This window comes from Lipophrys pholis, assembly GCF_963383615.2.
Source record: "Lipophrys pholis genome assembly, chromosome: 13".
Taxonomy (NCBI): Eukaryota; Metazoa; Chordata; class Actinopteri; order Blenniiformes; family Blenniidae; genus Lipophrys; species Lipophrys pholis.
In genome coordinates, this window is record NC_137632.1 from 19,936,554 (window position 1) to 19,964,117 (window position 27,564).

The 27,564-nt window shown below is 42.5% G+C and overlaps 1 protein-coding gene across 2 annotated transcripts in view; it reads left to right on the plus strand.

Annotated features, from left to right (window-relative positions):
• Positions 1–11,815: 11,815 nt before the first annotated feature.
• LOC308119134 (neuropilin-2-like) overlaps positions 11,816–27,564 on the plus strand; it is a 99,652-nt gene continuing 83,903 nt past the window's right edge. The window contains exons 1-2 of one of the 2 annotated variants that reach the window (XM_080478974.1): positions 11,816–12,711; positions 26,271–26,451. In XM_080478974.1, coding sequence (XP_080335100.1) covers positions 12,636–12,711; positions 26,271–26,451 — 257 coding nt within the window. In that variant the 5' untranslated portion in view covers positions 11,816–12,635. The remainder of the gene's footprint in view (positions 12,712–26,270; positions 26,452–27,564) is intronic. The other variant, XM_080478975.1, reaches the window with a different exon arrangement.

Below are 27,564 nucleotides of genomic sequence, written 5' to 3' on the forward strand. Positions count from 1 at the left end.
ATGACTGCATAAAGGTCAAAATATTTTTCATTTTAGTCACCTATAGGAGGTGGAAATGCCAGCAGTACTGCTCTGTATATGAGCTCCAATGGGCTTTAGTGCAGATTTGGGTGAACATTGGAGACACAAATGCAAAATTCAGTGCGGATTTCCTTTGTCTTCCAGTGTTACAGATCGCTGGGAGCCCAACATTAAACGTGATCTTTGCTCTTTACAGTTCACAGGTAAATACAGTAATCTCACAACAGTACTCTGTGTAGTAAACCTGATTCCGTCTGCGTTTGCTTGGATGTAATTAAGCATGTTTCTCCCTGATTACAAGCTAAGACAACAGCCAGATGACTTCAAGGTGTTTACAGTTAGATTAGCATACAGAGGCGATTCAAGAAGGGGGCAGAGGCTATCACTCCCTTTTATGCTGCACAATTAAATTAACAATGAATGCCAAAAGCAAATGACAGATCTCAGAGTGAGAGTGTAAGCAATGTGTAATCATGGGAACATTTACAACATTTTTGAGAAGACACACAGGGGATTTAAATAAGAGAGGAAGGAAAAAAGAACAAGAGGCAAAAAGAAATTCTATGACACACACACACACACACACACACACACACACACACACACACACACACACACACACACACACACACACACACACACACACACACACACCGATCATGATGAAATGTTGAAACGTAACACTGATTAGATGGCCTCTAATGCCTCAGAGGGGGTTACTGATTACACAAACTATCAGTGTGTGTGTGTGTGTGTGTGTGTGTGTGTGTGTGTGTGTGTGTGTGTGTGTGTGTGTGTTCACGATTAGGCTGTTAGTGATTATCCTATCAGTTTGTGTCATCTAAGACAAACAGGGGTTTCCCTGCGAAGAAAACCATTCTCATTGTTCCTTCTACAGCCAAAGGGGATCCGGTCCTCAGACAGGTAGAGACGGGCTCACACAGCGGCCTCGGGCCGGTGTTATCGATAATTTCATTAGACAGAGCAGGCTGTGAAGATGTTCTGCATCCTGCCATTAAAAGCATGTGTGTGTGTGTGTACTACATACTGGTGACCAGTGACCCGTGCATCTCTGTAATTCCAGTGTTACAGTTGACTGACTTGCCCATAAACAGGTCTGTCTTTTGTTTCTCTTTAACAATACCACCATGCATATGACTGTACTGTCTGCAATTGGAAGGTAGTGGATCGTGAAAACTTCTGTCTGTGTGTGTGTGTGTTTGTGTGTGTTTGTGTGTGTGTGTGAGTGGTTCCCATACACTCATGTACAGTTAGTTCTAATTACCAAAATTCTTTGGGTCTTTTCTCAAATGGAGAAGAATTGGGGTGACCAACTCATTGATCTGCGGTTAGAATAATAAAGGATTGAAAAAACAATAGAGGTGCATTGAAGGGGAAGCAAAGCTGTGTGTGGAGTGGAGTGTAAGGATTTTTTTATTTCCCCTCCCCTGTTACTCGTCATTGTAGGCTGTCTTGTCAGGCAGTGACTGATGGGGCTAAACCTCGGCTGTCACACCCAAACCATGTAACTGTAAAATCTCAACTTAACAGGAACTGGGAAAGCAAATCCCGGCGATCACACTGACGCTCTGTCAGAGTCCCTGAGTTTTTTGTTTTTTCACTGACTTTTTCTCTGATATTTATTGTGTGTAGTGGCTAGCATTCCCACCTCACAGCAGATAATCTGTGTTGAGTTTCCATGTTTTCTCTATGACTGTATCAGCTTTTTTCAGTGATCCCCAAAGACATGTGCAATAGGTGAACTCTTTGTTTTTAAATGTCCCGTAGGTGTGTGTTTGTTTGCCCTGTGATGGACTGATGACCTTTTCTAGTGTTTTTAGCACGATGTCAGCACCTCATGGCACTAGTGTGGATAAAGTTGGTAGATTGGTTTGTCGACGGAGGAACCAGTGATGCCCTGAAGTCATGTCAAAAAGACAATATAACGCCTAAATCATTGAGGCATGCCTTTAATTGTACTTGATTCTTTCATTTTGGAAAATAATACTTAAATTTGTGACAAGAATCCAGCAGGAGGGCACTGTGGTGCCATGTTAGTGTGGGATTCAGCTATTTCATGTGGCGTTTGCATGTAGCCTATGTTGAATTTATCAAAGTACTATTCCTTCCATCGTCAAACCAATTTGGAGTGAGTTGCATGAATGATTGTACAACTTGTCCCGGCTGTACCTAAACCCCGACTTGGATAATGGAAGATGAAATGCGTTTTCCAGAGATCCTGAAAACCTTCAGCGTTTGAAGCTGCATCCACCTCATGAAAGATTTTGAACTTGTTGGTTACTCTGACTAACCGGGGTGCATGGTGCTCATATATCTCACGTTTCTCATTTATGATCTAAAATTCAATAGAATTAGATCGAACGTGGCTGTCACAAAAACAGAGGTTTACACAAAACAACACCAGAGGGGAAGAAAAACAGATAAATTCATTTGTAACAAGACACACAGGCAAAGAAAATTTCAACGACATCTCAGAAAAGCAATTTAGACCACCTCACAACAAAGCACAACGGCCATTCATCTTACAGACTTAGAATCACTATTCAGCTGAAAGTCTATTTATACAGGGCACAAATTCATTCCTAAATGTGTCAAGCAACAGCTGTGAGAGCATACATTAAGCCTCTAGTCCTAAAGAGAATTAACTCTTATGGACCCGAGATCTATACGTTGTGCAGTTTAATTGCAAGTGAATTAAAAAAAAGAAGAAAAAAAAAACTTTGCATCAATGGATCCTTATTCCATCTATACAGTGAAAGTTCAATTAAAAACTCCTCAGAAGCAGTTACAAAGTCAGTTTGACATCTTTACAGCACCTGTCATTTCCCCCGCTGAGCAACACCGAGCTGCAAACTGCTGCCGCCGTGCTACCAGCTGAGTCAAACATCCAGAGAGGACATCCTTATCTACAACCACGCAGAGAGCAGGAGGGAGAGCGGAAACAGAGGGAGGGCACTGCGAAGAAAATATAGAACCAGAGCGGGCTAGTAAACGAGAAGAGTCGACAAACAGAGAAGCAAGGAAGTGGCACAGTATGAGAGAGGCATAGCAGGGAAAGAAGGAAAGAGCACAGGAAGTGTGAAAGTGCCAGAAATAAAGAGAAAACAAAGGGTTAAAGACGGATGGTGATAGTGGGATTGAAATAAAAAGAGAAAGAGGCAGTAAATTGGGAACGCTTCTGAAGAGAGCTGACCATGAAGTTACTCGAAAGAACGTTTTTCACCAAATCTGCACACTTCTGACAGCACACTGCGATCCCTCGACACTGTGTGTGTGTGTGTGTGTGTGTGTGTGTGTGTGTGTGTGTGTGTGTGTGTGTGTGTGTGTGTGTGTGTGTGTGTGTGTGTGTGTGTGTGTGTGTGTGTGTGTGTGTGCGTGCATTTGAGAGAGAGAGAGAGAGAGAGTCAGTGAAAGTCTGCGCGTGTATATTTGTGTGCGTGAGGAAAGGTTGTGTGGATATTTGTCTTTCTCTATCACCTCGGTGTCCTTGCTAATAGCTGAGTGGACTCCCTGCAGTTTCCACAGGCTGTACTGTGATTATCACCACACACACAGACACACACACACGCACACAGACGCACACAGGAACATAGCTCCATCCCTTAAACGAGTATGTCAGTGCGGCCTCTGTTATCTGTTGACACACTCATTTATGGTGGCTTCCTGTAAGATCTGCTCAGTAATACGGCTGATTGATGAGCCCACAGAGAGAGGGAGTGCGTGTGTGTTTTCAGTGCTGGTGTGCCCAAGCTGGAGTTGCAAGCTGATAAACAGGCAAATATGTGCATATATCCATGGGTGATGTATGCACATATAAATATTTAGCTTCTCCATGTGAGTGTGTCTGTTTGTGAGAGCTGTGGGTCAGGTGGAGAGTGAAATGACAATTTCGCTATAGGTGTTGTAGGATTACAGAGAATGCAGAACAGAGTTCCCAGTGAGTACAGTTTCCCCTCTTTCTTTCTTATTTTTTTTTTTTTTTATTTTTTATTTTTTTCGAGGAAGAAGGACTGGAGGAGGCTCACGACGTCTGAGAGCTCTCCCACTGAAACGTTCATTTTGGACGATGGTGAAACCTGGGGAAAAAATACCTTCCTTGCAGAGCCTGGAGACCCAGAGCCTTAAGAGGTTGATACTATACAGACATACTCAGGCTACTCACACACACGTAAAGCAAGCCGCCTCGTTCACTGACGGCTTCCAGCTAAGATCAGACTCCCTTCAACTAACGGACATACAGACACAGGCTGTGGGATGGATGGAAGGGGAAAAGCAGCGGCGGACTGGCAAATGGGAGGATTGAAAGAAAGTGGTCAGTGGTGTGGTAACATTTTGAGTTGAGTACTTTGGATTCACTAACATTGGGCCACACATGCACTCTGCAGGGAAATGAGCGATGAGCCCATTATTCAAGGTGGCAGAGTCATTAGCTGACATGATGTCTTGGTAATAGCATGGAGCAGTGGTTTTCAAAGTGTGGGGCAGCCCTCGCCATGGGGTGGGGGTGCATTAGGTAAAGCCCGAGGGTCGTGGGGATGCCTTTTACCTGCATGATCATTTTTTGATAAGAAATCATGAGGAAAACAAGTATTCTGATAAAACACACTGTTTTTAAACTCAGCATGTAATCAAAACAAATTAGAATGAGAAAATAAGCTTTAATCAGATGTATAACAGCTGTAAATGACCACAGGTCTGATCTACTAAAATCTGTCAATTGCAGGTTTGCATGCATTTCGTCTTGTGTGCTTTAGACCCTAATTGCACAAGAATAATCTGCTGGAGATGGTTTCACTACCATGTTCACGTTCAAACTAAACAACCTGTCACAACGTGAAAACTTGAGGTACAACACAGAAATGATCTGATATAAATTTCACAAACAGAAGTTGTGGTAAGCAGCTGAGGAACTGACTCTTCTCACAATGACATCAGCATTTCTGCTGAAGGCTGAACCAATGTGCACCACCTTTTAAAAATAAACAAACAAACAGATGCAATCACAAACAAAGGAGACTTCTTTCAGAGGTAGTACATCAAATCGCATGTTGTGCATGAATCTATCGGCAGAAACTCCTCCCAGAATAAAAAGCATCCACTGGAAGAGCTACAACTGTGATTGCCTGTGAATCCCAACAGTCGTTCATAATCACATCTTACAGTGTGAAAACCATGAAGGAGTGTGGCATTCATAGCTCAGACAAGAGGAGATACACTGCAATACTTCTCATTACTGTACAGGTCCAGAAACTTCTCACTGAGCATGTCATTTAACATGTCATTTAGGCAGGTGGAGGTGCATTCAGGTTATACAGTATACGTGTTTTATAGGCTACATACTAGTCTGTGCTTCAAATTTGTAACATGTGTCACAGTAAACTAGGCAGGAAGTGGCGAATCTCCTGTAAGGGAGATTCACAATGCATTGTTTCAATGTCAGGTGATGTCAAGCTGTGTCGTTGATATATATCATATGGACCAAATGTCGGCCATCACCGGGGGCCCTCGTCCAGCCCGGGGCCAACGGTGACTATTTGGTTTTTGTAGTAATCCAAAGATGCAAATCACCAGTCTCTGACATTTCTGTTAAAGGTTTAATCTATAATTTTCATTTGAACTCTTGCTGGTTAATGAGCCATTGCTCCGTATTGGATGACAGGAGAAATGGATTTGCTAATAATTTTATCAATATTTGATTTATGATAAACTTGAGTGGCATATCAGGTCTGAGATTTAATTATGTTTAAGAAAACTGCTTTAAAGTTGTTTCCATCAAATGTCAAGGCATTCTTCTGGAATGGGTTAAGGTCACGCCTCTGCCGGCGTTTGTTAAGTTTTGTGAAAGAAAGAAAGAAAGAAAGACACCCTTTCGAAAAAAGAAACGAGCAAACTAAATAAACTTTATAAAGAAATTATAAAAGTATAGAAAGAAAGATGGAAATAAACAATAAAAGAGAAAGAACGGAAAGAAAATGAAGCAAAAGTCAGGAAAATTAAGTTAAACACAATAAAATCAACCATTAATCAAGAAGGGAATTAACTGAATGACCAAACTTGACAAATTGAAGAAAAATAGAAAGAGAACTCTCATCTGCATCCTTCTCCACATCTGCAGGGGGAAAAAAAGAAGAAAGTGATGTATTTGGAGAGACGTCAGAGGAGGAAAATGGAGATTAATGATTATTAAATAGTTCTAATACAGGAAGAAAGAATAATGATGTAACGCGGCGAAAGAGAGAAAGACATTAGTCGGTATGAAGGACGTCACCTCTTAAAAAAATGTGAGTGACAACAGATGGAAAACTTAGAAATGAACAGGTGGCAACAAGTAAAGTCGAGAGAGAGAGAGAGAGAGAGAGAGAGAGAGAGAGAGAGATGTGGAGCTGGAGGTTTAGTTGAGGGGGAGATTTACTGGGCTGGTGGAGTTGCAGGTGGAGCTGGGTGTGCAGTATAGTGACCCAGTGTGGACGGGTCCTGTGTTACTTGTCGACAGCCGACTCGTTCTTCCCCCCCGGACGCAGAGCGAGAATCACCTCACCCTCCGCTGGTTTCACAGCTTCCCTTCAAACACTCTCAAATGTTTTCATAAAAACCCGGTGACGCTTCACTCCTCTCCACTCTGTGGCGGAGTGCAGTATACCCCCGGTAATTTCACACACACGGGATCATTTAACATGCTGTAAAATTTAACGGTCAGTGGTGAATACCAGTGGAGGGGATCGATGTGTAATCACCGGCAGCTCTGAAATGACTCTCATCCTAAAATCCCTTACATCATCAAAAAAAGAAGTAGTTGAATATTGACTCTAAAAGAGGAAATTTTCTCTATTCGCTTTACTTCACAGATTGGGGGGGGGGGGGGGGGGGGGGGGTGTAGAAAGTAAAATCTCACCACTCACCACATTACTGCGGCAAGAAAATTAGCAACAGCGAAGAGAACAAATCTGCCTGGTAAAATCTTACAATACAAAAAATCCTAATACTGTATGTGTGGGTTGCTGAGGGGGTTTTGTTTGGAGCGTGCATGTTCGCCCTCTTCTTGTGTTTGTTTTATTCCAATACTTTGGATTCATTATCCACTCACACCCTTGTTAGGTTGATGGATGGCTCTGTGTGTCTATCCTGGTGTTAACCCTCTGCTGGACTGGTGGTCTCTCTCTGCACTCTAATAAAAAAATAAAAAAAATCACATAGATATTTGATTTGAAATCTTTGTGTGCCAACTACTGTCTACGACATGTGAATGAATTGCCCTGAATCCAAGCAGTACTTTTTGTTTGAAAATCTGCACATACCTCACTATGTTCCCTCAAACTGTAGGAAAAAGGATTATACAAACACTCGTGAGTGGAGCGCGATGGACAATCTGTTCTCCATTATCACAAAGGGTGGCCAGAAAGTGGACGTTCAAACCACAGTGAGAAAGTCTTTCAGACACGAACAAACAACCTTTTCTGTCTGAAATTAGCCTGTGAAGCACTCCACCTGCACTCCTCAAACTTCATCTAGATTTAGCTCACTTTTCTTTTTGCCCTTTCTGATATTTTGTTCTTTGTTTCTTTGTTTTGTTGTTTGAACTTTGCACTGTTGAAGTAGCTTAGTCTGTTACTGCTCAAGTGGGTTCGTGAGACCGGCCCTTCGGTCGACCCATCCCACCCTTCAGCTGAAATATTTAAATACATCTTGGATTCATATGGAACCCTAATTTAATGAGCCTGAGTAGAGAAATGAAATACACAACCACCGATGAACAACTTTTTTAGTACAGGAACAAAACTACTTATAAAATAAGTGCCATTGCAACGTTATGCCATTCCCAACAATTCCTCCTGGTACAAATTAGTTTAAAAAAATTACAATGGTGCTCGGAGCCACTGAAAACGCTTTTTTTTTTAATGCTTTGACTCCCTCTCTGTGGAACTGGAGCTACTGCACGTGCACACCACAGCCAACAATGTTTGCCTCCAGAGTGTCATGACTCTCGGTCCACATTCTCCTGGAACTTGGTAGTTTTACAGTTGACAGTCACCTGTAATAACAATCCAACTTCATCCTCTGTCCATACGAAGGGCCATGTACTTGTTGTTAAGGTTTATAGCACATTGTTCTCTGTATGTGTGTGTGGCTTCGTTACAAAAGCAATCAACAGCACCCACTAATGGTCCAACATGAAAACTGCATAGTTTTCATGTTTCTGCCATTTCGTTTTCAGAACGTTGCCATGTAAACATGGATATTTTCTGAAATGAAAATGGAAAAACTTTGCTAAGACAGTAGCTGTCTTTGTGATGCGTGCACTGGTCTTACAAAAAAAAAACAAAAAAAAAACACACGTTCTGCAGTGAATTAGTTGGAAAGAAATAATTTTTGGGAAATAATTAGGCTTACTGAAGGCCTCAAACCTCAAATGTTCATCTGGAGGAGGTGGTGGCGCCATGAATTGTTTGTCAAGGAGGTAAAATTACTCATCTAATTTTAACGTTTGCTATTTTTACAGTTTGGAATGCCTTCGAATGAGCCCGCTGTCTTATTTTGTTATTATTTTTATTGTTGTAACTGCCTGTTCCGCTCATCCTGCACATTCACAAACAAGGTTAAAAGCCAATCCCGCTGAGTTAAATGTGTCCATAAAACAGAGAGTTCATTCTAATAGGATAAAATATTTTCACTGGAAACATCTTCCAGTGAAATGCATTTCACATATCAAATCATAATTTCACTAAATGATTAGCAGCTCATCAATGTCCAACGAAAATAGTCTTCAAAACTGGAAACGCTGAATCATTCAGTCAAACTGACTAAATACAATGATTAAGTGACTGATATTTTATGTAGGTAGACAGGGTAAAGTTGTTATGGTGGGGAAATCAGATTTACCATTCATACTGAATGAATTTACCCTCAGGGGTTAAAAAAAAAACCTAATGTGACACCAGAATAGAGCCTCTGGTTTGGGCTTGCAGCCAGAACTGTTTCTGTGACAGATTAGTGTTTGTAGAGCGATTTGTGCTGCTCACAGATGTTATAGCATCATATTATCTGGCTATGGTTTTTTAAAAAAAAGTCTGCAGATCCAAAGTGTCTGAATGAAATGTGTGTGCAGATGATTTTTAAGTGAGGGAGTCAATCCGAGAATGTTTTGCGCTGCGAGCAACGAGAATTGTCGAAGAACTTTGTGCCCGTTTCCCTCAAACGGATCTGTGGTGATGTCAGTCGTGACTTCTGGGGAAACCCAGTCCACTGGTTGGCATGCAGGAAAAAAAAAAAAAGATGTCACCGATTAACGTAGCCCAGCTTCACAGCGCCATTGTAAGATATACAGAAGAATGTGTAAAGGGGAAAGTCCAGAAGATCTGGGCGGTGTGCATTCACAAAGGTTATTTCTTACTGTTTCCTTCCAAATCCTTCCTGCCAAAATTGTGGATCAGATTTCTTTTTCTTTTTTTTTTTAATTCAGCAGCTTTTCTCCCTTGTGAAACAAAATATTTGAACTGCATTGTTACAGTATTTGCTTCAGCTGAAGGACTGAATGTCTGTCTGCAGCCTGAAAAATGATCATCTTGAGCAAACATTAAAAAATCACAAGTAAAAAAATAAATAAAAATCTGTCGTTCATTCATATTCAAAAGCTTCAAATGCCTGATATCAGTGGATAACTGCTGTTCAATACTTTAACTGGTTTATTCATGAACTACCTGTTCTCTGTGGCTTAAAAAAAATAAAAAATAAAAATAAGGACATTTTCACAAACTCGGAGGGCTCGGCTGAATGTTACACAGATATTACCGTGTGACCACTCCGTGCTCTCATCACTCGACAGATTCCACCAGACCGAGGTGGGTTCAGTTTCAGTGGGAAGACACAGAGCGACGGGGGTGAGAGAGAGACAGGTTACAGAGGTCGTACGACTGGAGGGACCAGAGGAATGAGCGGGGTGACAGTTACTTGCACACGCGCACACACACACACACACACACACACACACACACACACACACACACACACACACACACACACACACACACACACACACACACACACACACACACACACACACACACAGATCTGTCATGGAAAAAGAACTTAATACCCTCAGACCTCCAGAGATGTTTGAAAACATCAGAATGACAGTTTGATGGTGTGTGTGTGCGTCTGTGCGTGGGTGTGTTTCATGAGTCCCCGTGCAGTGGTTTCCCTGACTGCTTGGCTTTAAAGGTAAAACTTATAGAGAAATGAGGGGAGGAAAAAGCAAAACAAAAAACGACCTGCCAGGTTTGTGACTTGCTAAATAAGTAATCTGCTTGTTCTCAGAATTTCTTGTGTCAAAAAAGTTCAGGAGGCTAAAAATAAGTGGTGCATGATGCAGAAGGCCTCGGCAATCGTGTGATATTTTTTTTCCCTCAAAAAAGAGTTTGAAAAGGCTTTTCTTCTCAACAGATCTTGCAGAGCACAACCTGATTTTCATTTTCTTTTTTTTTTTTTTACTTCTTGCTGAGTGGTCAGTGGTGAATTTGGCTGTGTCATTATGGCTTGTGTGTGTGTGTGTGTGTGTGTGTGTGTGTGTGTGTGTGTGTGTGTGTGTGTGTGTGTGTGTGTGTGTGTGTGTGTGTGTGTTGGGGGGGGGGGGGGGGGGGGGGGCAGAGCAGGAGCCAGGACTGGATTTGAGAGAGAGAGAAAGAAAATAAGAGAGATATGAGTCTTTCTGCCCAGCGTGGACACAAATCACCTTATCATTCAAGAAATGTGCACGTGCCTCCGCGTGTGTGTTTGCTTCAATTGTACTGCTACCGATCCTCTGCATCTTGTTTAGATTCTATTCACCAATGATCCATCTGTCCTTGGTTAACAGTTTTTCCTCCCCAATATCTGCAAACAAGATTTGAGTGTGGTTGTGTGCATGCGTCAGCATAAGTACATGCATGTGTGTGATTTCTTTTTATAATACAATACAATATTAACACGATGGCTGCTCTGCATGCCAAATACACCTGTCTCCTCCACAGCAAACAGCCTCATTGATATCCTTCATAACAATCTCTTTGAGTGGCATTCTTGATAAATTGATTGCAACTTACCAGCCAGATGCTTCAGCATTTTGAAGAGTCTCCATAAGTCTGCAATACTCGGCCAGTGTGTTCCCCTCTAATGCAGTAAACCAGGACCAGGTTCCCTTTAAAGCTCCCAGCACTATACTACAAAGCTCATAAAGCCAGGCTGCAGGCTTCGTCTCTCCCTCTGTTTTCTGCCTTTCAACCCTCCTTCCATTTTGCTTAACACCAGAGGGGAGTGTGCACAGAAAGGAGAGAAAGCACATGGAAACTGAATAAAGGATAGCCTGGAAGAAATTTTATATAGACAAATAAATATATAAATCGATAGATCGATAGATAGATAGATAGATAGATAGATAGATAGATAGATAGATAGATAGATAGATAGATAGATAGATAGATAGATAGATAAACTGTGTGTCCAGGAAGATAGGAGATGGTTTGGCAAAGAGAGAGAGAAGGGAGTGAGAAGGGGATGAAACTGCTCTTTAATCAGTGAGGGACTAGATGGAGGCGGGACGAGGTTCCTACTGTAATCCGATACACGCGCGCTCGCGCTCGCGCACACAGACTCGGGGACTGAGTGAGCAGTCCTGTTCGCTGCCACAAACCCGACGGAGATCGGAGAGGAAGGAGCGCACTGCCGGAGCCTGCCGGGAGAGGGAAAGAGAGAGAGAGGGAGAGAGACTGATACTGTTTGTCAACGAAAGAGAGAGAGGAGTGACACAGAGGAGCGTGTTTTGGTGAAGAAACGCACAGTTTCGTTGGAGGAGAGTGGAGCAGCACCACGTTTCTTCTCGCCCCGGCCAGTTTTACGCACGCAGACCTGAGCTGCCTCTTGCAGGAGATCTTGAGTTATCTTTTGCGCAAGAAGGGACTACTGTTCGGGCAGCAAATTGAGAGGACACCCGATGGGAAACGTTCCGAGTTTTATCTGATAAATGCCTCCCTTGTTAAGAGAGCCTTATAATAAGAAGTGGGAATAATTCGTTGTTCCGTGGAAAAAAAGACACGTGTTACCCCGTTTTTAAAATTAAACTAAATAGCTGTTTTCCCACATTTCTGATGATGTTGCTCATGGTTACAGTCAGTAATCTCTTCTTTTTTTAAGCTTTCTTCAGTCATCTGTGTTGACAAGCGCGACATTTTTACGCGCTTTTTGACTGACGGGGACGCGGACAGCGTGCACCACGATGGATTTCTTTGCTTTACAACTGTGTTTGCAGTACAAATTACGCTGATTTCTGGTCAGGTTGCACCGATCGCAGCTTCTGGTTTCGACGATTGGAGAAGAACAGTCTCACGCTGACTGAACTTCTGCGAACTGTGCGCCACAATCAGCTTGATATCCTTGAAGAGTCGAGTGAAGGCAACCCGGCGTTTGGATTCGGGCTCCAGACGTGTTGCCCGAGAGTAATCGAGGACTGTAAAAGAAAAAGGACTGAAAGGGGGACTTTAACCTGCAGCCTTGTCACTAAATAGACATAGAAAATAAAATAAAGAGGAGGAAAAGTGCGTTTTCTTCACAATCGAGGAGGGAAGATGGATTTATTCCTATGGTTCTGTGGATGTATTCTGGCTTTCCTTTTGCCTTCAGGTGTCAAAGCACAGGAAGTGGGTAAGTTTGACACCCTTGATGCGCGCTTAAATCCAAGTGCCACACTTGGTTTTTAAATGGAAACCTCATTTAAGGGAGCGAAACATTCAAATCCACCTCATTCTGTTCACAAACACACTACTAAACACAACAGAGATGGCAGGTTTTGTGCACGAAAACAGAATTTGTAATGCTTGAGTGACAAAAAAAAAATCATATATTAAGAAAACCATCACGGGGAGCTGCCTAGCCTCCTTTCCATTCAAATAACGCCTCGATCGAACAGACAGACACTGATTCGTTCCAACACTGATCGGAGGGAGATCATCGTTACTGAGTGACCCAGCAAACACGAAATAGAAGAAAACAGCACATAACCAAAGTGAACGTTTTCTTTCCAGCCGATCATATCCACATATTAATTATCACCATCAGCTGCGCTTTTATGATTTTACTCCACTTGATAGTGTCGATTTGTCCAAACTAAAAGGCTAATTCGGAGATTTGAGATCATCGTCGATTTAACCACATAAAAAAAAAACACATTTTAACCACACAGTGCGGTTTTAAATCTACGGTTTATTCAACTGCTGTGGCAAGGCAAATGTTTAGTAAAGACAGATAGAGATGAATGTCAGTGTTGAGAGTTTATAGTGACCTTATCGCACTTTATTTTTTTTTTTATTCCTGTAATCAGTCACTCGGTCTGATAAGATTTCTTCTAACCGTTTTCCACTGAAAGGCTGTAAATCTTTTTGTCTTGATTGCAAGCGTGACCACAATTTCATATGTTTCTGCTCGTGGATCGGAGCGGTAGAGTGAATCTGCCCGGACTGCTGGCTCCGTCTGCCGGAGGTCCGCTCCGCTGCGCCGCGTTGCGCTCCGCGCGCGATCCAGCGAGTCCATCCGTGGAGGTCCTCAGCTCCCGGAGTCTATGTGAAGAAAGAGGTCACACTGATGTGCAAAACTAGGTTTTATTACATCACAGTGTTCGCTTTTATTACAAGTTTCGAATGGAGGAAAAAAAAAAAAACGTGCGCTCCAATGGGGTTAATGTAATGGTGCGTTTTGTACTATCCCGACCATCTTTACGCACAAAGGGAGTATACTTTAAAACTCTTAGCCACACTAAGTTGCTGCACAAGCAAATTAAAAGATGCCTACATTTCCTCCTGTGCTGCCACAGGTGTGCCTTTCAATGACAGCCCAAGAGTGTCAGCCAATCAAAAGTGACAGTTTTCTAATAACTAATAACTGCTCAATATTAATTGCTTATATGGTATTTTCGACGCAACAGTAGAACACAAGTGATCAGTTTTCAAAGAGCCTCACCCTGCAAACCATGCGGTTAATGACTTTTCTTTTCAGCCACACACAGTCCACCACACTCGGTGTTTCCTATGGCTTCTCTTTGCTGTCTATGCAGAAAATCTGAGAACTTAACGAACCGTTTCCATTCACTGTCCAAGTTTTGCGTTCTGCTGCGAAATGCGAGTGTCAAAGAGGGAAGTGAAAAAGAAGTAGCTGTGGAGAAGTTGGTTAAAACCCTTTTTTTTTTTTTTTTTTTTTCATGATTTAGAGTTTGTTCAGGAGGACCTCCGAAGATCTTATGACTTGGATTGAAATGCCTGTTTGCCAAATGTTGTTTGGGAGAACCACTATGTACAAAGTGAGCAGAACAGTGGAGCCATTCTTCTCATCACATTCACTCCTGATGTGAGAAAATACAAGCCAGAGACAAAGAATATTTGTACAACTAAAATATAACAGTTGGTTCAGGCCACTGTGATGATGCGTCACTTCTAAATGTTTGGATTTCCATGGGAAATGCTGACTGCGTGCAAACACTGCTGCACTTCTGAGGCTGTTTTGTTCAGACAAACAGCAGCTTATCATTTCATCAAGCGGTTGAAATGACCCCAATTTGCATTCAACACCAAAGAGGGATGTATTGAGTGAGGTTGTTGTAGCACAGCAAACTTTTAAATGGATTCTGTTCCAGGTGGATGAATGCAATGTTTGCCTCTGATAACACTGAGTGAGCTTTCTGCTCCTACAGATAGAGATCATTGTTTATTCTAAGTATCACGACCAATCTGCTCGCACCATCAGTGTCCTACAAATAGCCTTGCTACTAAAGAACACCCACAGGGGGCATGTTTGAGAGGCACTGACAAACAGCAGGATTTGACCTATTTTGTATGAGGATGCGCTGATATTCTGCTAGTTTTCTTTGACAACAGAATATCTGCTGACTCTTGGTGAAACTTCATTTTTCTGGGGACTCCCTCAAGCTCCCCTTGAAATCTCCTGCTGCTGGAGCGTACCCACACACACACACACACACACACACACACACACACACACACACACACACACACACACGGATTCTCAGCAGTGGGTTATGCAGAGTGAAGCTTCCTCAGCAGTAAACTTTTATAGATGCCTCTGCTCCGTTGTCTCCGGAGAGATGAGCAGGGAAAGCACAGTGAGAGGAAAAACTGTGTGTGTGTGTGTGTATATATAGTGAGAGACAGGAGGGATGGAAGTACAGAGGGAGGAAGCAGCAGAGACAGAGGCAGGCAGAGGGAAGCTGCGAAAGAAGCGAACGAAACGGAAGAATGATTTTTAGCCTCGCTGTTTGATCCTGTTTCTTCATTCCGTTTGATCACAGCTGTGCCTGGAAGCGAGATAAACGGACGTAATTGGCCACTCAAGACCAGCTGCCTGCCTCTATAGTGTCTCTACAGAAATATGGTGGATGATGAAACAGGATCACCACGATGCTGAGTGTAAGAAGTAGGCTAGCAGTGGGGTGACATGCCCACAGGTATGCATTAAGGGCTTTTTTTTTATGAGGCAGTTTTTGATCGGTCCCAACTAAATCTGCATAATTCAAGATGTAGAGAGGGAGCAATTTGTGCTGGAAAGAGATGAACAACTTCATCAACACAGACTTATGTTAAAACAATATGAATGATGTTTACTGGTTAGCACCTTGCCTCACAATAAGATATATCCAGTTTGAATCCAGGCTTCCTGTGTAGACTTTGCATGTTCTCCCTGTGCACCTTAGGGCTTTCAAAATGTCCTAACACGTGCATTTGAGGTTAATTGGTGATTCATTGCATTGCACATGTGTGATTTTTCCTGTTAATCCATTTTGTTTTTGTTTCCACATTGTAAGTGCTGGTTTATGAAAGTTTAAATCAATTTATCGTCCCAAAGGTTTCTCGAGGTTCCTACAGTCATAAAATCAACATTTTCCTCGGGGATTTCATCCCAGCCACTGAATATGACCTAATCTGGTACCAAGAGCAGAGCTGCTGTTATCTGTTGTGGCTGGTTAGCGTAGAGACTAATCAGGTGGCTGCTGTACCAGAGTTCCTCACCACCAGCTCAAACATTGTCAATAGAAGCTCTGTTAATTTTAACTGATGTTAACTCATCAGACTGTCCGGAGATGACGCTGATCCACTATCTCCTCTATGGGGGTCACTCAGGACCTCTGAGTTAGTCTCACGAGGTTTTATTGGTTAGTTAATTTCCCCGCAGACTCAAAAGTTTTTGTTTTTTTCTGCTGAAGTACTACTTTGTGTTCATCATGTGTTCTGAGTGTGACCAGTTTCCTACCGTGTTGTCAATAGCCTCCAGCTTTCATCACGCGTCTCCCTTAACCAGGTGCCGAGCAGCCCCATGGGGTCAGCCTGTAATAATTAAATGCTACATTGGTGTGGGCCAGAGTGCTTTGTAAGCGTCAGTTGGCCATCAATAAAACAAATCACCCGTGTCATTTGTTCACATAATGGGGTTATACCCATTTTTAGGTCAGCATGTAATGAATTGACATGAACACGATAATTCCAAAGTGATTACTTCTCATTAGGAAAAGATACAGTTTGAGCTCGAAATGTTGCAACAATCAAATTGTATGAAGGCGAATTTAGCTGCGTTTGTTCTTTGCAGTGTAATTTTGTGCTGTGTGCATATTTACTCAGTGTATACGAAGATTGGCATGGATATTTCAGAACTGCTGTATTATAACAGTGTATTATGAATATTGAACGCATTTAAAAGAGTAAGAGTGATTGGTCTGTTTTGGCAGCAATGTGTTGCATCTGGTTATATAAAGAAAGGATAATTAGTGACTCTGAAAGCAGTTTCTCCACGCTTGTCTGCTTAACTCTCTGAATTGCTTGTATTTTTTATGACTGTTACTTGAGTTCTTCTAATCTGCTGTTGCATTTTCAGATGTGCTGAATGATTTGCAGATATTAAGGGAAGAAAATTATGGCATAATGTAGGTTTATGACGCCTCTCTGGCGTGGCTTATGAACTTATCCGCCGGGAAAGCGCACTGAAACAATGAAGCAGAGAAACGAATGAGCAGAGCGATGGAGGGAGGTGGTCTGAGCCAGTAGTCGTGAGTGTTTGGGAGTGGAAAACAGAGAAAGTGAGAGGGAGTGAGTGTTATAGGGCATTAGTGAAATAAGAGCAAAGCAGCAGAGTGTGAAGCAGTAGTTGAGTGGAGCCACCTGCAGTAAACCAACGCTGATTTATTCCTCTCCTTCACGACACACAGGAGGGTTTCTGGCCAAAACAAGCTGCTGATTGTACCAGCGTATAATCTCACTATGATGTACTGTTCACGAAGCCCTGAAATAGCACATTTGAACAGAATATGAAGCTCATATATAAAAAACAGGATGCAAATGAAAGTGCTAGATATAGTTGAATCATTTTGTGTGACAGGTGATACTTTTATAGGGTTTTTGCTCTAATTTCACCCCAATTACCCTGCAGGTAGCAGGTGTTTAGTACCAGGTTTCAGGATTAAAAGCTGCCGTCAGAGGTGAAACTTTCAGAAAACCCATCCATCCATCTTTTATAGCACTCCATCCTGTTCAGGGTAACCAGGCGCTGTAGTTAATCCCAGCTAACTGTACTACTTCCAGAGAATATGTGCTTATTTGAATTACTCTCAATTTTGACTATGTATTCTTGTTATACTTAAGTAAATACATGTTGTATTCTTTTAAAAAACTCAAAAGATTGATCAACATTTTATCTAGATATATTTATGTTGTCAGTAACGGGTATTTGATTCAATTGACCCATATTAAATGACTGTTGAAAGCACGTTTCTCAGACAAACATTAAACACATAGAAGAAAATGAGACTGGTCAGTCAGATGTAGATGTAAGAAATGCATTTTGTCCCATTCAAACAATGAAGATACTGACTACAAAATGTTTTAATATTATTTGAAGTTGTGGGTGTGCTCAGTGTGATTTTGAAAATAGTGAGGTTGATTACATGATGTTTTTTAAGTATGAGTGAAGCTGCGTAGTACAAGTCTATTCAGATTTATTTAAAAACAACAAGAGTTGACATAAGACCAGATTAGAATTGTGTAATTATACAATAAAGAATAGTATTTAATGTCCAGTAGAAGGAGAATACCAGTGAAATTAAATATTATTGTGAGTTTTTTTTAAAGAGGTATCTGCTTCCTCCTTTTCTGAAGGGACACATTAACTTGATTCATCAATCTTGTTTTGAACGACATTTACTGTAATCATATAGGACTGCATTTGTGTTTGAGTCATTAGAATAATCATGGTCTAAAAATGCAGGAGTTTGTCTACTGACATCAACAACCAGGTTTGCAATGAGCGAAAAAACATTAGGCCAATTAACCTTTGGCACAGTCTCTCTCTCTCTCTCTCTCTCTCTCTCTCTCTCTCTCTCTCTCTCTCTCTCTCTCTCTCTCTCTCTCTCTCTCTCTCTCTCTCTCTGTAAAGGACAATTAGTGGGTGCAGCAGGATGTTCTAATTACAGTTATCATGTCATTAGTAAACTGTTAGTATTCTAGTGTCTTCATTGGCCGTTGGTAATGACTGGAGTAATTAGAGAGAATGTTGAGTCCAGCGTGTGTGTGTGTGTGTGTGTGTGTGTGTGTGTGTGTGTGTGTGTGTGTGTGTGTGTGTGTGTGTGTGTGTGTGTGTGTGTGTGTGAGAGTGACTGTGTTTGTACGCTTGTGCCCATTGTTGCGTTTTTCTTCTTCTTTTTAAAACCCTGACACAAAGAGAAACTGTGTGTGTGTGTGTGTGTGTGTGTGTGTGTGTGTGTGTGTGTGTGTGTGTGTGTGTGTGTGTGTGTGTGTGTGTGTGTGTGTGTGTGTGTGTGTGTGTGTGTGTGTGTGTGTGTGTGTGTGTGTGTGTGTGTGTGTGTGTGTGTGTGTGTGTGTGTGTGTGTGTGTGTGTGTGTGCGTGTGTGCGTGTAGTCCCTCCAGAGCAGTGCAAGGCCACAGGTTGTTTTTCCTCTTTCTGTCTCTCTTCACGCTGAATCATCCTGTTGTTTTTCCCCCTCTTCGTGGCTCCTCGATTCCTCTTTAATAGCGCGCTCTGTCTCTTTCTCCACACCTCGCTCCTGTCAGTGTTTTCCCTCACCCCGATTTAGAAAACCTCCCTCACCTTCTTTTGCCCCGCTTCGCCACGGTGGGAAATCTCTTTACCGTTCTCAAACGATCATTGTTTCTTCTCTTTCTGCCTGTTCTCTCTAACGCTGACAGTCCGCTTGTTCTCATACTCGTCGGAAATCCATTCACACGACTCAAAACACTGAAGTTTACCACTAAAGTAAGCTCCTTTAAGGGTTTGTTCCCACAATCGCTCAAAAAAACATTTGCAGATGAACTGCTGACGTAATCTTCCTTTGACCATGCAATGATGACAAAGTCAGTGGTAACCTAAAATCTAAGAATGTAGTAGAAATTGTGGAGGAAATACTGTTTGTTTTGATGGTATTCATAGCATTTCTCCTCGTAAGATACGTCCAAACTGTCTTCTCGGTTATTTTTAGAGAGCAGATTGGCTGATACAAGAAAAATCTATTGGCTTCATAATCCAAATTATCTTTAGCCTCCACACAGCAACAGCTCCCATGAGCTCGTTATGTTTCTGTGATATGACCATGTTGTCACTGACAATATGTGAAATCAATTGAATTGCTGAAAAGGTGAGAGTAAATAGACTCGATGGGAACAGTGCCCCTTTTTGGCTCGGCGGCACATTAAAACTTGATAATCATGCAATGCGGATGCAAATTCAAATTCCCCTGTGATTCACTTGCATGCTTCAGAAAATGACAGGACAACCACCACAGTGGTGTCGGAGTTATCACTCCTACCTCACACGGTTTGAGTCCCGGTGTGCGTGCGTGCATGGCCTTTCTCTGGACACTTCCAGCACAGACCAAAAACATGCATTGGTGACTTCAAACTGCCTGGAGCTGTGAGTAAAAGGGGATCTACTTGTCATTCTCTCAGTGTTTTCCTTGTTCAGGGATGGATCAAGCCGTGGGGAAAATGGAGGGATAGTTTTTAAGAATAAAAAGAAACTCAAAAACATTTGAGCAGAGCAGACGTCCCATCAGACGACAAGCTGTTTACAACACTTGAACACTTCTCAAGTAGTTCAACTTTGGAAGAAAGAAAATAACAACAAAAGAGAAGAGGAAAACTCTCTTTGCAGCAGCCCAGTCTTTTCTTTTCTTGTTCTCAATCAACTGACATCTACTCGGGTCACCATGTAGCGGTTTTTTATTGACATGAATTCTGAGACGTGTGCCACTCAGAACAAAAGATTGTCCAAACGGTGTGTGAAGACGAAGTCAAGGTGGCACTGGCCGTGTTGCCCTCACATCACTTTTCAATCCGTTTTTGTGATTAGTGTTGAATCTGGAAGTTTTCCCTTTCTACCTCCCCTCAGAGTTCGTACTGTTACTCCTCAAGCAATTTGTTTATTTATTTTGTAGTTTGCTGGAGTTACTCCTTGGCGTTCATCATAGTTCCCTCTCCATGCGTCTCCTCTTGGTCTTTATATCCTCTCTAAAGTGTCGTAGATCAGGTGGTGTCTGCGCTCCTGAGTTGAGAAGCTTGTTCTCCTGTCAGTACTTTTTTCTGTCTCTCACACAGTCAGCTTCATTTTTATGAGTAATGTCCTCTCTTCGCTCCATTTTTTCCCATTGCTCTGTTCCTCCACTGGTTCTTTGTAGTCTTTCCATCATCCCTCGCTCTCTAACACACACACACACACACACACACACACACACACACACACACACACACACACACACACACACACACACACACACACACACACACCGACTCTGTAGTTTTCCACTGTTGTTTAATGCACTGCACCTGGAGAACGCAGCCCCACCTGTTTGTGTGTGAGTGTGTGTGTGAGAGAGACGGTTGCATTTTCTGTCCAGTGAGCTTTTTCTGAGCTGCTGACTTTCTCCTTTCAGATGATGAGAGACAGATGTTCTGGCACCACACTCTTTTTTACTTTCGTCCTGCTCTGCCCTTTTTCTTTCTTCCTCTCCATTTTCTCTCTCTGTCCATTCCTGAGGTTTCCCAGGTTTTATGTCTGAAAAAGATTGCTGGTTTCAACCCAAAAAAATACATTTTAGTTTGTTATTTTCTACATTTTCTCATATTCCCCAACTCACTCAACATTTTTTATTTTTTCCACAAGTTAGTATCACGATCTCAACAGTTGAAGAAAACACTGCCTGGAGCCTTTTGAGAGTTTTGCGTAATGCTGGAAACAATCCACTAAAACTGGATTATAAATAGTAAAAGAAATGCATAGAAATAGATGCGGAAATTAGCATTCCTTCCCCCAGGCTTTGATACAGATGGTCAGAAAGTATTGATTGTTGAATTTAGGGACCTGTTTCCTGCTAGGTCACATTAATGAGAGTGGGTCTCACTGTGCTGTTTGGACTGTCGGGACCAGTGATGGTGGAAGTTGACAGGTTTCCCCTTTAACAAGCCTCCTGGTTAGCAGTGCAAAGGAGGCGCATTCTCTCACTTTTATACACAAACCCCTCGCTGAACCGCTAATGCTTTCATTACGGGGTCGAGTCGGTGGAAATAAATGCAGACAAGAACACATTAGCAAAGTTCTCGCAGACTGGCAAATCGATTGCTACAGGCTGAAAAGTGTCTGTTTAAAGTCAAATCAGACTCCCTCACAGGGAGAATGAATCTGTAAGGGAGCTTAGAAACAAGGTCAAAGCATTTGCATTTGGGGCCAACAAACAAGGATCTGGTTCAATTGTGCTAAGCAGCTCCATGTGGAAGTGTGTGTGTGTGTGTGTGTGTGTGTGTGTGTGTGTGTGTGTGTGTGTGTGTGTGTGTGTGTGTGTGTGTGTGTGTGTGTGTGTGTGTGTGTGTGTGTGTGTGTGTGTGTGTGTGTGTGTGTGTGTGTGTGTGTGTTTTTGCACGTGCTAAGGATTCAGAAAAATGTTTTATTTCATTTCTGTGTTTGTGTGTGTGTAGAGGCATGCGCATTTGGGGAAAAGTTGCTGAATAGGTGTTATCAGGAAGCAGTACCTCGGTGGAGAGCCATAAATAATGCAATGACCTGTCTCATATCCGTGCTTGACTGCTTAGCACCATTTACTGCTGCTTACCGTGTGTGTGTGTGTGTGCGCGCGCGTGTGTGTGTGCGCATTTCAGTGTGTATGTGTGTGTCCGTGTGTGTGTGTGTGTGGTCTGAATTCAGTAACGTCTGAGCCAGAGGGGGATAAGTGATGTTCAGCGGTTTGTGTTTGCAGTCTGGTTGTGAATATGTGGTCTAAATACAGCCTCTCCCTGAAGGTCATGCACGCTTCTGCGGTTGAGTAAAGAAAAGGCAGTTTAGTGTGAAAACAAGGGTCAAGAGGAGGCAAGTTTAAGGCGCAAAATGAGATATGCTGATGTTTCGATGGGCTGTCTTTCGTCCTGTAAATGCACCCGTTCACCCCGAGTAGTTTTTGGCATCCAGAGGATGAACATCCATCTCTGCAGCAGCTCGCAGGAAGCGGGACTGATCCAGCAAAGGTTAAAGGACATTAAATGATGATTCTGCCTTTTACCTGCTTGGTAATTCTTGCTGTGTATTCTATCACTTTCACAGCTCAGCATCTCAGTTTCAGCATGCACGCACACACACACGGACTCTGCGCCTCCTTCCCAGGATGCATGTCTGAGTGCTGGAGCATGGAAAACAAATCCACATTCTTGTCATTTATTTTTAGAAGCTAAATGTACACACTTTTCTCGTTACTAGGAAGAAAGAAACGGACAGCAGGTTGCTCTCTCTTTCCCAAAGCAAAAACATCCCACTCTCGCAATGTTAGTCTAGTGGATACAGAGTGTGTATCTAGTATACACACACAAAGCTCATGAACAAACAAGAGGACGCTGTCTGTGCTGGGACGTGGTAATCGCTGACTGACTTTCTGTATGTACCGGGTGTCCAGAGATTAATAGACCCTGAGAGTAGAGTAGAGCCGATACTTCATGCACGCACAGTGTCTGCCTCGCTATTACCCTGGCCTTATTCATCAGACACTTGGAGGTGCCGTCTTTATCGGCTGTATGCCAGAGGTGAGCGGCAGAGAGGAGAGGGTGGTCCGGACGATAAAAAATGGACAGATTGGCAGGGGAACGCTTCCTTAAAAGTAGATTTTATGTAGATGCTTCATTGCACAGGTGTTCCTATTCTTCCCGCACTTTATCAAATAGCTATTTTGTTTGGTGGCTGAAGGTAATGAAAGATTGAACAGTATTGAAACTGAACCTGTACTAACTTTCATGAAATCACATTTTCACTCAAACTTTTTCTAATCTGATCTCAGTAACGACTATTCAGGAATAGAGTGTCATAAACCAACGTATTACTGTACGGCACTATGTTTGGCAGGGATACACTGGTATCTGATATGCGATGAGAAGTTGAGCTTTCGGTGCTCTCGCCACTCATTTCTTCTCTTACGTGAAAATTGGAAAGTTGCAGAGTTGCTCTCTTCATCTAATAGCGTAAGCAGGGCTTTTACCCTTACATTTATAATTTCACCAAGCCCTCTGTTTACTGGAGGACGAATGTCTTATGGATCCTACTGTCTGACTTGAAGTTCCCTCGAGACCTGCAAACGTCCAGATTAGAGAGCACCTTCCTCCAACTAATGCCAAACTATAACAGGCTCTTGCACACTTAAGATAAAGTAACATCAACTCTCCCAAGTGGTTAGTTTAAATTTTCAATAACTTGTAATGTAACACGACTACTTTTCTAAAGAAGTGACAACTATCTGTAATCAAAGACAAATTTTTAACAACTTTTTTCAGTTAGATTTCTTTTAAAAAATTAAATAAAATATACCCCTTGCGTCGCCTCTCCTCGAGTTTTGGTTCGATGCGTTAGCTAAGCAGTGAGCTAAAAGTGGTGTTTGGCCGACGCTGCTGTGAGATTCCCGAGTGGTTAAACACTAATCCAGGTGGTGCTGAGATGAAATGCATCTGGCTGGGCCGCATAACTCTTGTAACTCTACTCTTGTATTACTGTATGTCACCAGGGAGATTGGAAACAGACAGGAGGAGATAGACGGGACTAGTTGGCTCACTGCACGATGAGACGAGGGAGAGGCCGACAGAGTCCAGGAGATACAGAGTGGTGATCACTAATTGTTTGCAGACAGAGTGAGGTAGACACCAGGTATACACGCCAAAGTGTCAATCACATTGTGCTCCGAGTGCTGAAATGCGACCCCCGCTTTACTCTTCCTTTACCGTCTCTGAAATGTGCGATACGCTTCAGACGGCATGCTTGTGTATTTCGCAGTGGAAAAGAAATGGGGAGTTTCCATGTGCATGTTTGTTTGACCTTCTCCTTGAGTTAGTTTTGAAGATCGCGTCTGATAAAAGTGTTTATGCCATGCCTGTGTGTTAATGTTTGCATGTGTGACTCCTCTCAGAGTAGGTTTACAGTAGCCGGCTATTAATAGCATTCAAACATGTCGTATTCTGCTGAGTAGTTTGACTTGGCTATGTCACCCCTCTCAGCACAGGGTCTCAGCACAGGGGCAATAAATAAAACGTCACGGCACAACGGGTCCGATGGTGGCTCAGACCACCACCTCCTCCACATAGATTATCCTCCCTTGGTTTTTCTCCAGTTTCCTGACACATATTTAGCAGTGATTGAAAGAGTAATACAGACTGTCAGGAGCTTGATTGTGACTTTGTTTTGCTTCCCACTCCAAAACAGGAAATTATTTTAGAGGTTGCTCACCGGCCAAATATTTCCCATCGAGCAGCCGGCACTCACAGACGCTTTTTTTTTTTTTTTTTTTCTTTTTAAATAACCTGGTGCCGTGCGGCTGTCAGTTTTGCCAAAATATTTGCTGAAATCCATCTGTTTTGTTGGAGATTTTCTATTTGATCACATTTCCGTGCTGAATGAATTCCTTGGATACAGTTGTTCTTTTATAATGCCACTAATTTCTCCCCAAAGCGCTTGTAATCTGTGTTTAGCTGGAAGACACACTATTATTATTATACAAATATGTTAAACTGTGTGAGGATGTTCTGGAGATATTTTGTGAGCAACGTAACAACTCTGGATCCTGGTTCAGATTGTGGCCGTCATGTCGGGATTGTTCAGACCTGACAAAGGTTGCATTGATGGTTGAACTGCCTCGATGGTTTAACTTAACTTCTGCAGATCTGCAACAATAAAGAAGCTCTGCTCTGGTTGATCGGATGCACAGTCCATCAAACCGAGCAGCCGGCTTTTTGCACAATAGACACCACAGACCTCATACAGTAGAATTGTGTGTGTTATGCCGCTGGGTGTCACAGACACGTATGAGTTACCCATCTATGTCAGGGTACATCTGCGGCTGTGAATGAGCGGCATTGTTTATGACATGACACAGACGCATGACCGCTGACAAGTGGATCCGCTCTGTGACAGTGGCACTGGCATGTGGAGAGCTGTGCGTGTGCGTGTGTGTGTGTTAGTGTGTGAGTCTTCCTGGCCCAGAATGAAAGCTTTGTGCTTCATCGTGATACTGCGGTGACCTGTGACACCACCGACATAGACGCGTTTTTTCTTCTTTCTCATATCCTGTCTCCTCTGCAAACACAACCTCTATCTGCAGTTTATCTGTTTTTGCTCCATTTGCCGAGGGATGAACGAATGTGTTTTAAATTAATTTGAGTTCATACGTCCTGCTGATCGGCAAACAAACAATGTCAATGGTGTGGATTTATCTGCTGCAGTGAGCAAAGTTACTCTATATACATGCTTGTTTTTGGAAGTTTGTTTGATTGTTCCTTCTTCATTGTTGCTGGGTTGTTGTTTTTTTGATAAAATTATGCATCTCACTTTGTAAATAGCAATTTTCTTTCTTCACCTTTCCTCTCATCGCATACTCAACCTCTGTCCTTTGATTCTCCCCCTTTACTTGCCTTCGGGCTGTTTTTTTTTTTTTTAATCAAATTCAAAACCAAATCATCAGTAGCCTTATTCCACTGGGTGAACCACAGCATTAACCTAACTGAAAATATTTAGTAAACACAACAACTGTAATAAAGTTTTGAAGCAGTCTCAGTGTGTGTGTCAGAAGACACTAGTACATGGACCCAAAGCCGCAAAAACTATGAACGCAAGCTTCCATTCCTTGACTTTTCATGTCTTGCATGAACATCTGATTTCACATTCTCTATCTCTCCATCCAGCGTCCGAGCCATGTGGAGGCTACTTAGATGCGAGCGACGCCGGCTACATCACTACCCCCGGCTACCCGCTGGAGTACCCCCCCCACCAGAACTGTCGCTGGATCATCACTGCCCCTGAGCCTTCACAACGCATCGTCCTCAACTTCAACCCACACTTTGAAATAGAGAAGCTCGACTGCAGGTAGGACTCTGTTATAATGCCACGCTTCACTGGAGCACTGCTGCCTGAAAATCTGTTGTGGCTGATTGCCACCGGGTCACCATATCAAATAGGTGCGGAGTTGCAGAGCTGCTGTCTCTGTCCTCTTCACTTAGTCAAAGTTTAGGGTTAACAATAAGCAACGCTCTTGTCTCCAGTGGAGAGCAGCTCTGCTAGTATTTCTTTAAACTAAACTGTTGCTGGAGCACCTCATCAATCCTGATGTGGCTCCGTCCTCCTGACAGCCACATGAGATATGTCAGTAACATTACTATTAGCATGTATCAAGAATTGCTGCGACACATCAGCAGCAGCTGCCAGCCTAATTTTATATGTCCGGTTTACTGCCGTCTACATGTTTGTAATTCATCTCAGCTGTGTTGTAGCTGCTTTGATTCATTTTTTTTTTTCTGTTTATGAGTCTTAACTATTTCAAGAACCAGAGTATAAAGACAGGCCAAATGGAGGGGTGTAACTATAAGTAACACAAAACTTTTCCCAGTAAGAAGATGTTTGTGATTTGCAGATATTCAACGTATTTAAGATGAAACCTGTCATTCTCGTCGGTTACTTATCTGCAGGAACTTCGTAGATGAAACGATGCGCTCAGTGGATGAAAAAAAACGTTTTGTTTAAAAACCTGCAAAGATTTAAGTTAATTGAAAAGTTAGATTGCAACTTAGAAAAAGAATCTTAAGTTTGACTTGTTCTCTCCCTGGATTTCCCCGCTCCACCAGCCTGTCTCTGTGTGAGAGTTATTGGGTGCATTTGGCGAACTTCAGCCCACTCTCCTCCTGTTTCTCTGGCTTTAACAATCCCATAATAATCACTGTGGGACCTCCCTCGGTCCCCTGTCTCTAATTATCAAAGTCTAATTACAACACATTCAACGCTCCAGCACTGTTTTCACACTTTGGAAGAATTAACACAGATTAGAGGATTTGGTGTCCATCATTGTTTTTGGTCTGGTTTGGCTTTGGTTGCGCTCTGAGACTAATGGTGTGGGGGACAGATAGGCAGCGTGAAATAAAAACACAGCAAGCAGAGATAAAGGCAGACTGTTTGACAAATGCGCATGCTGGGAAATCATGGAAA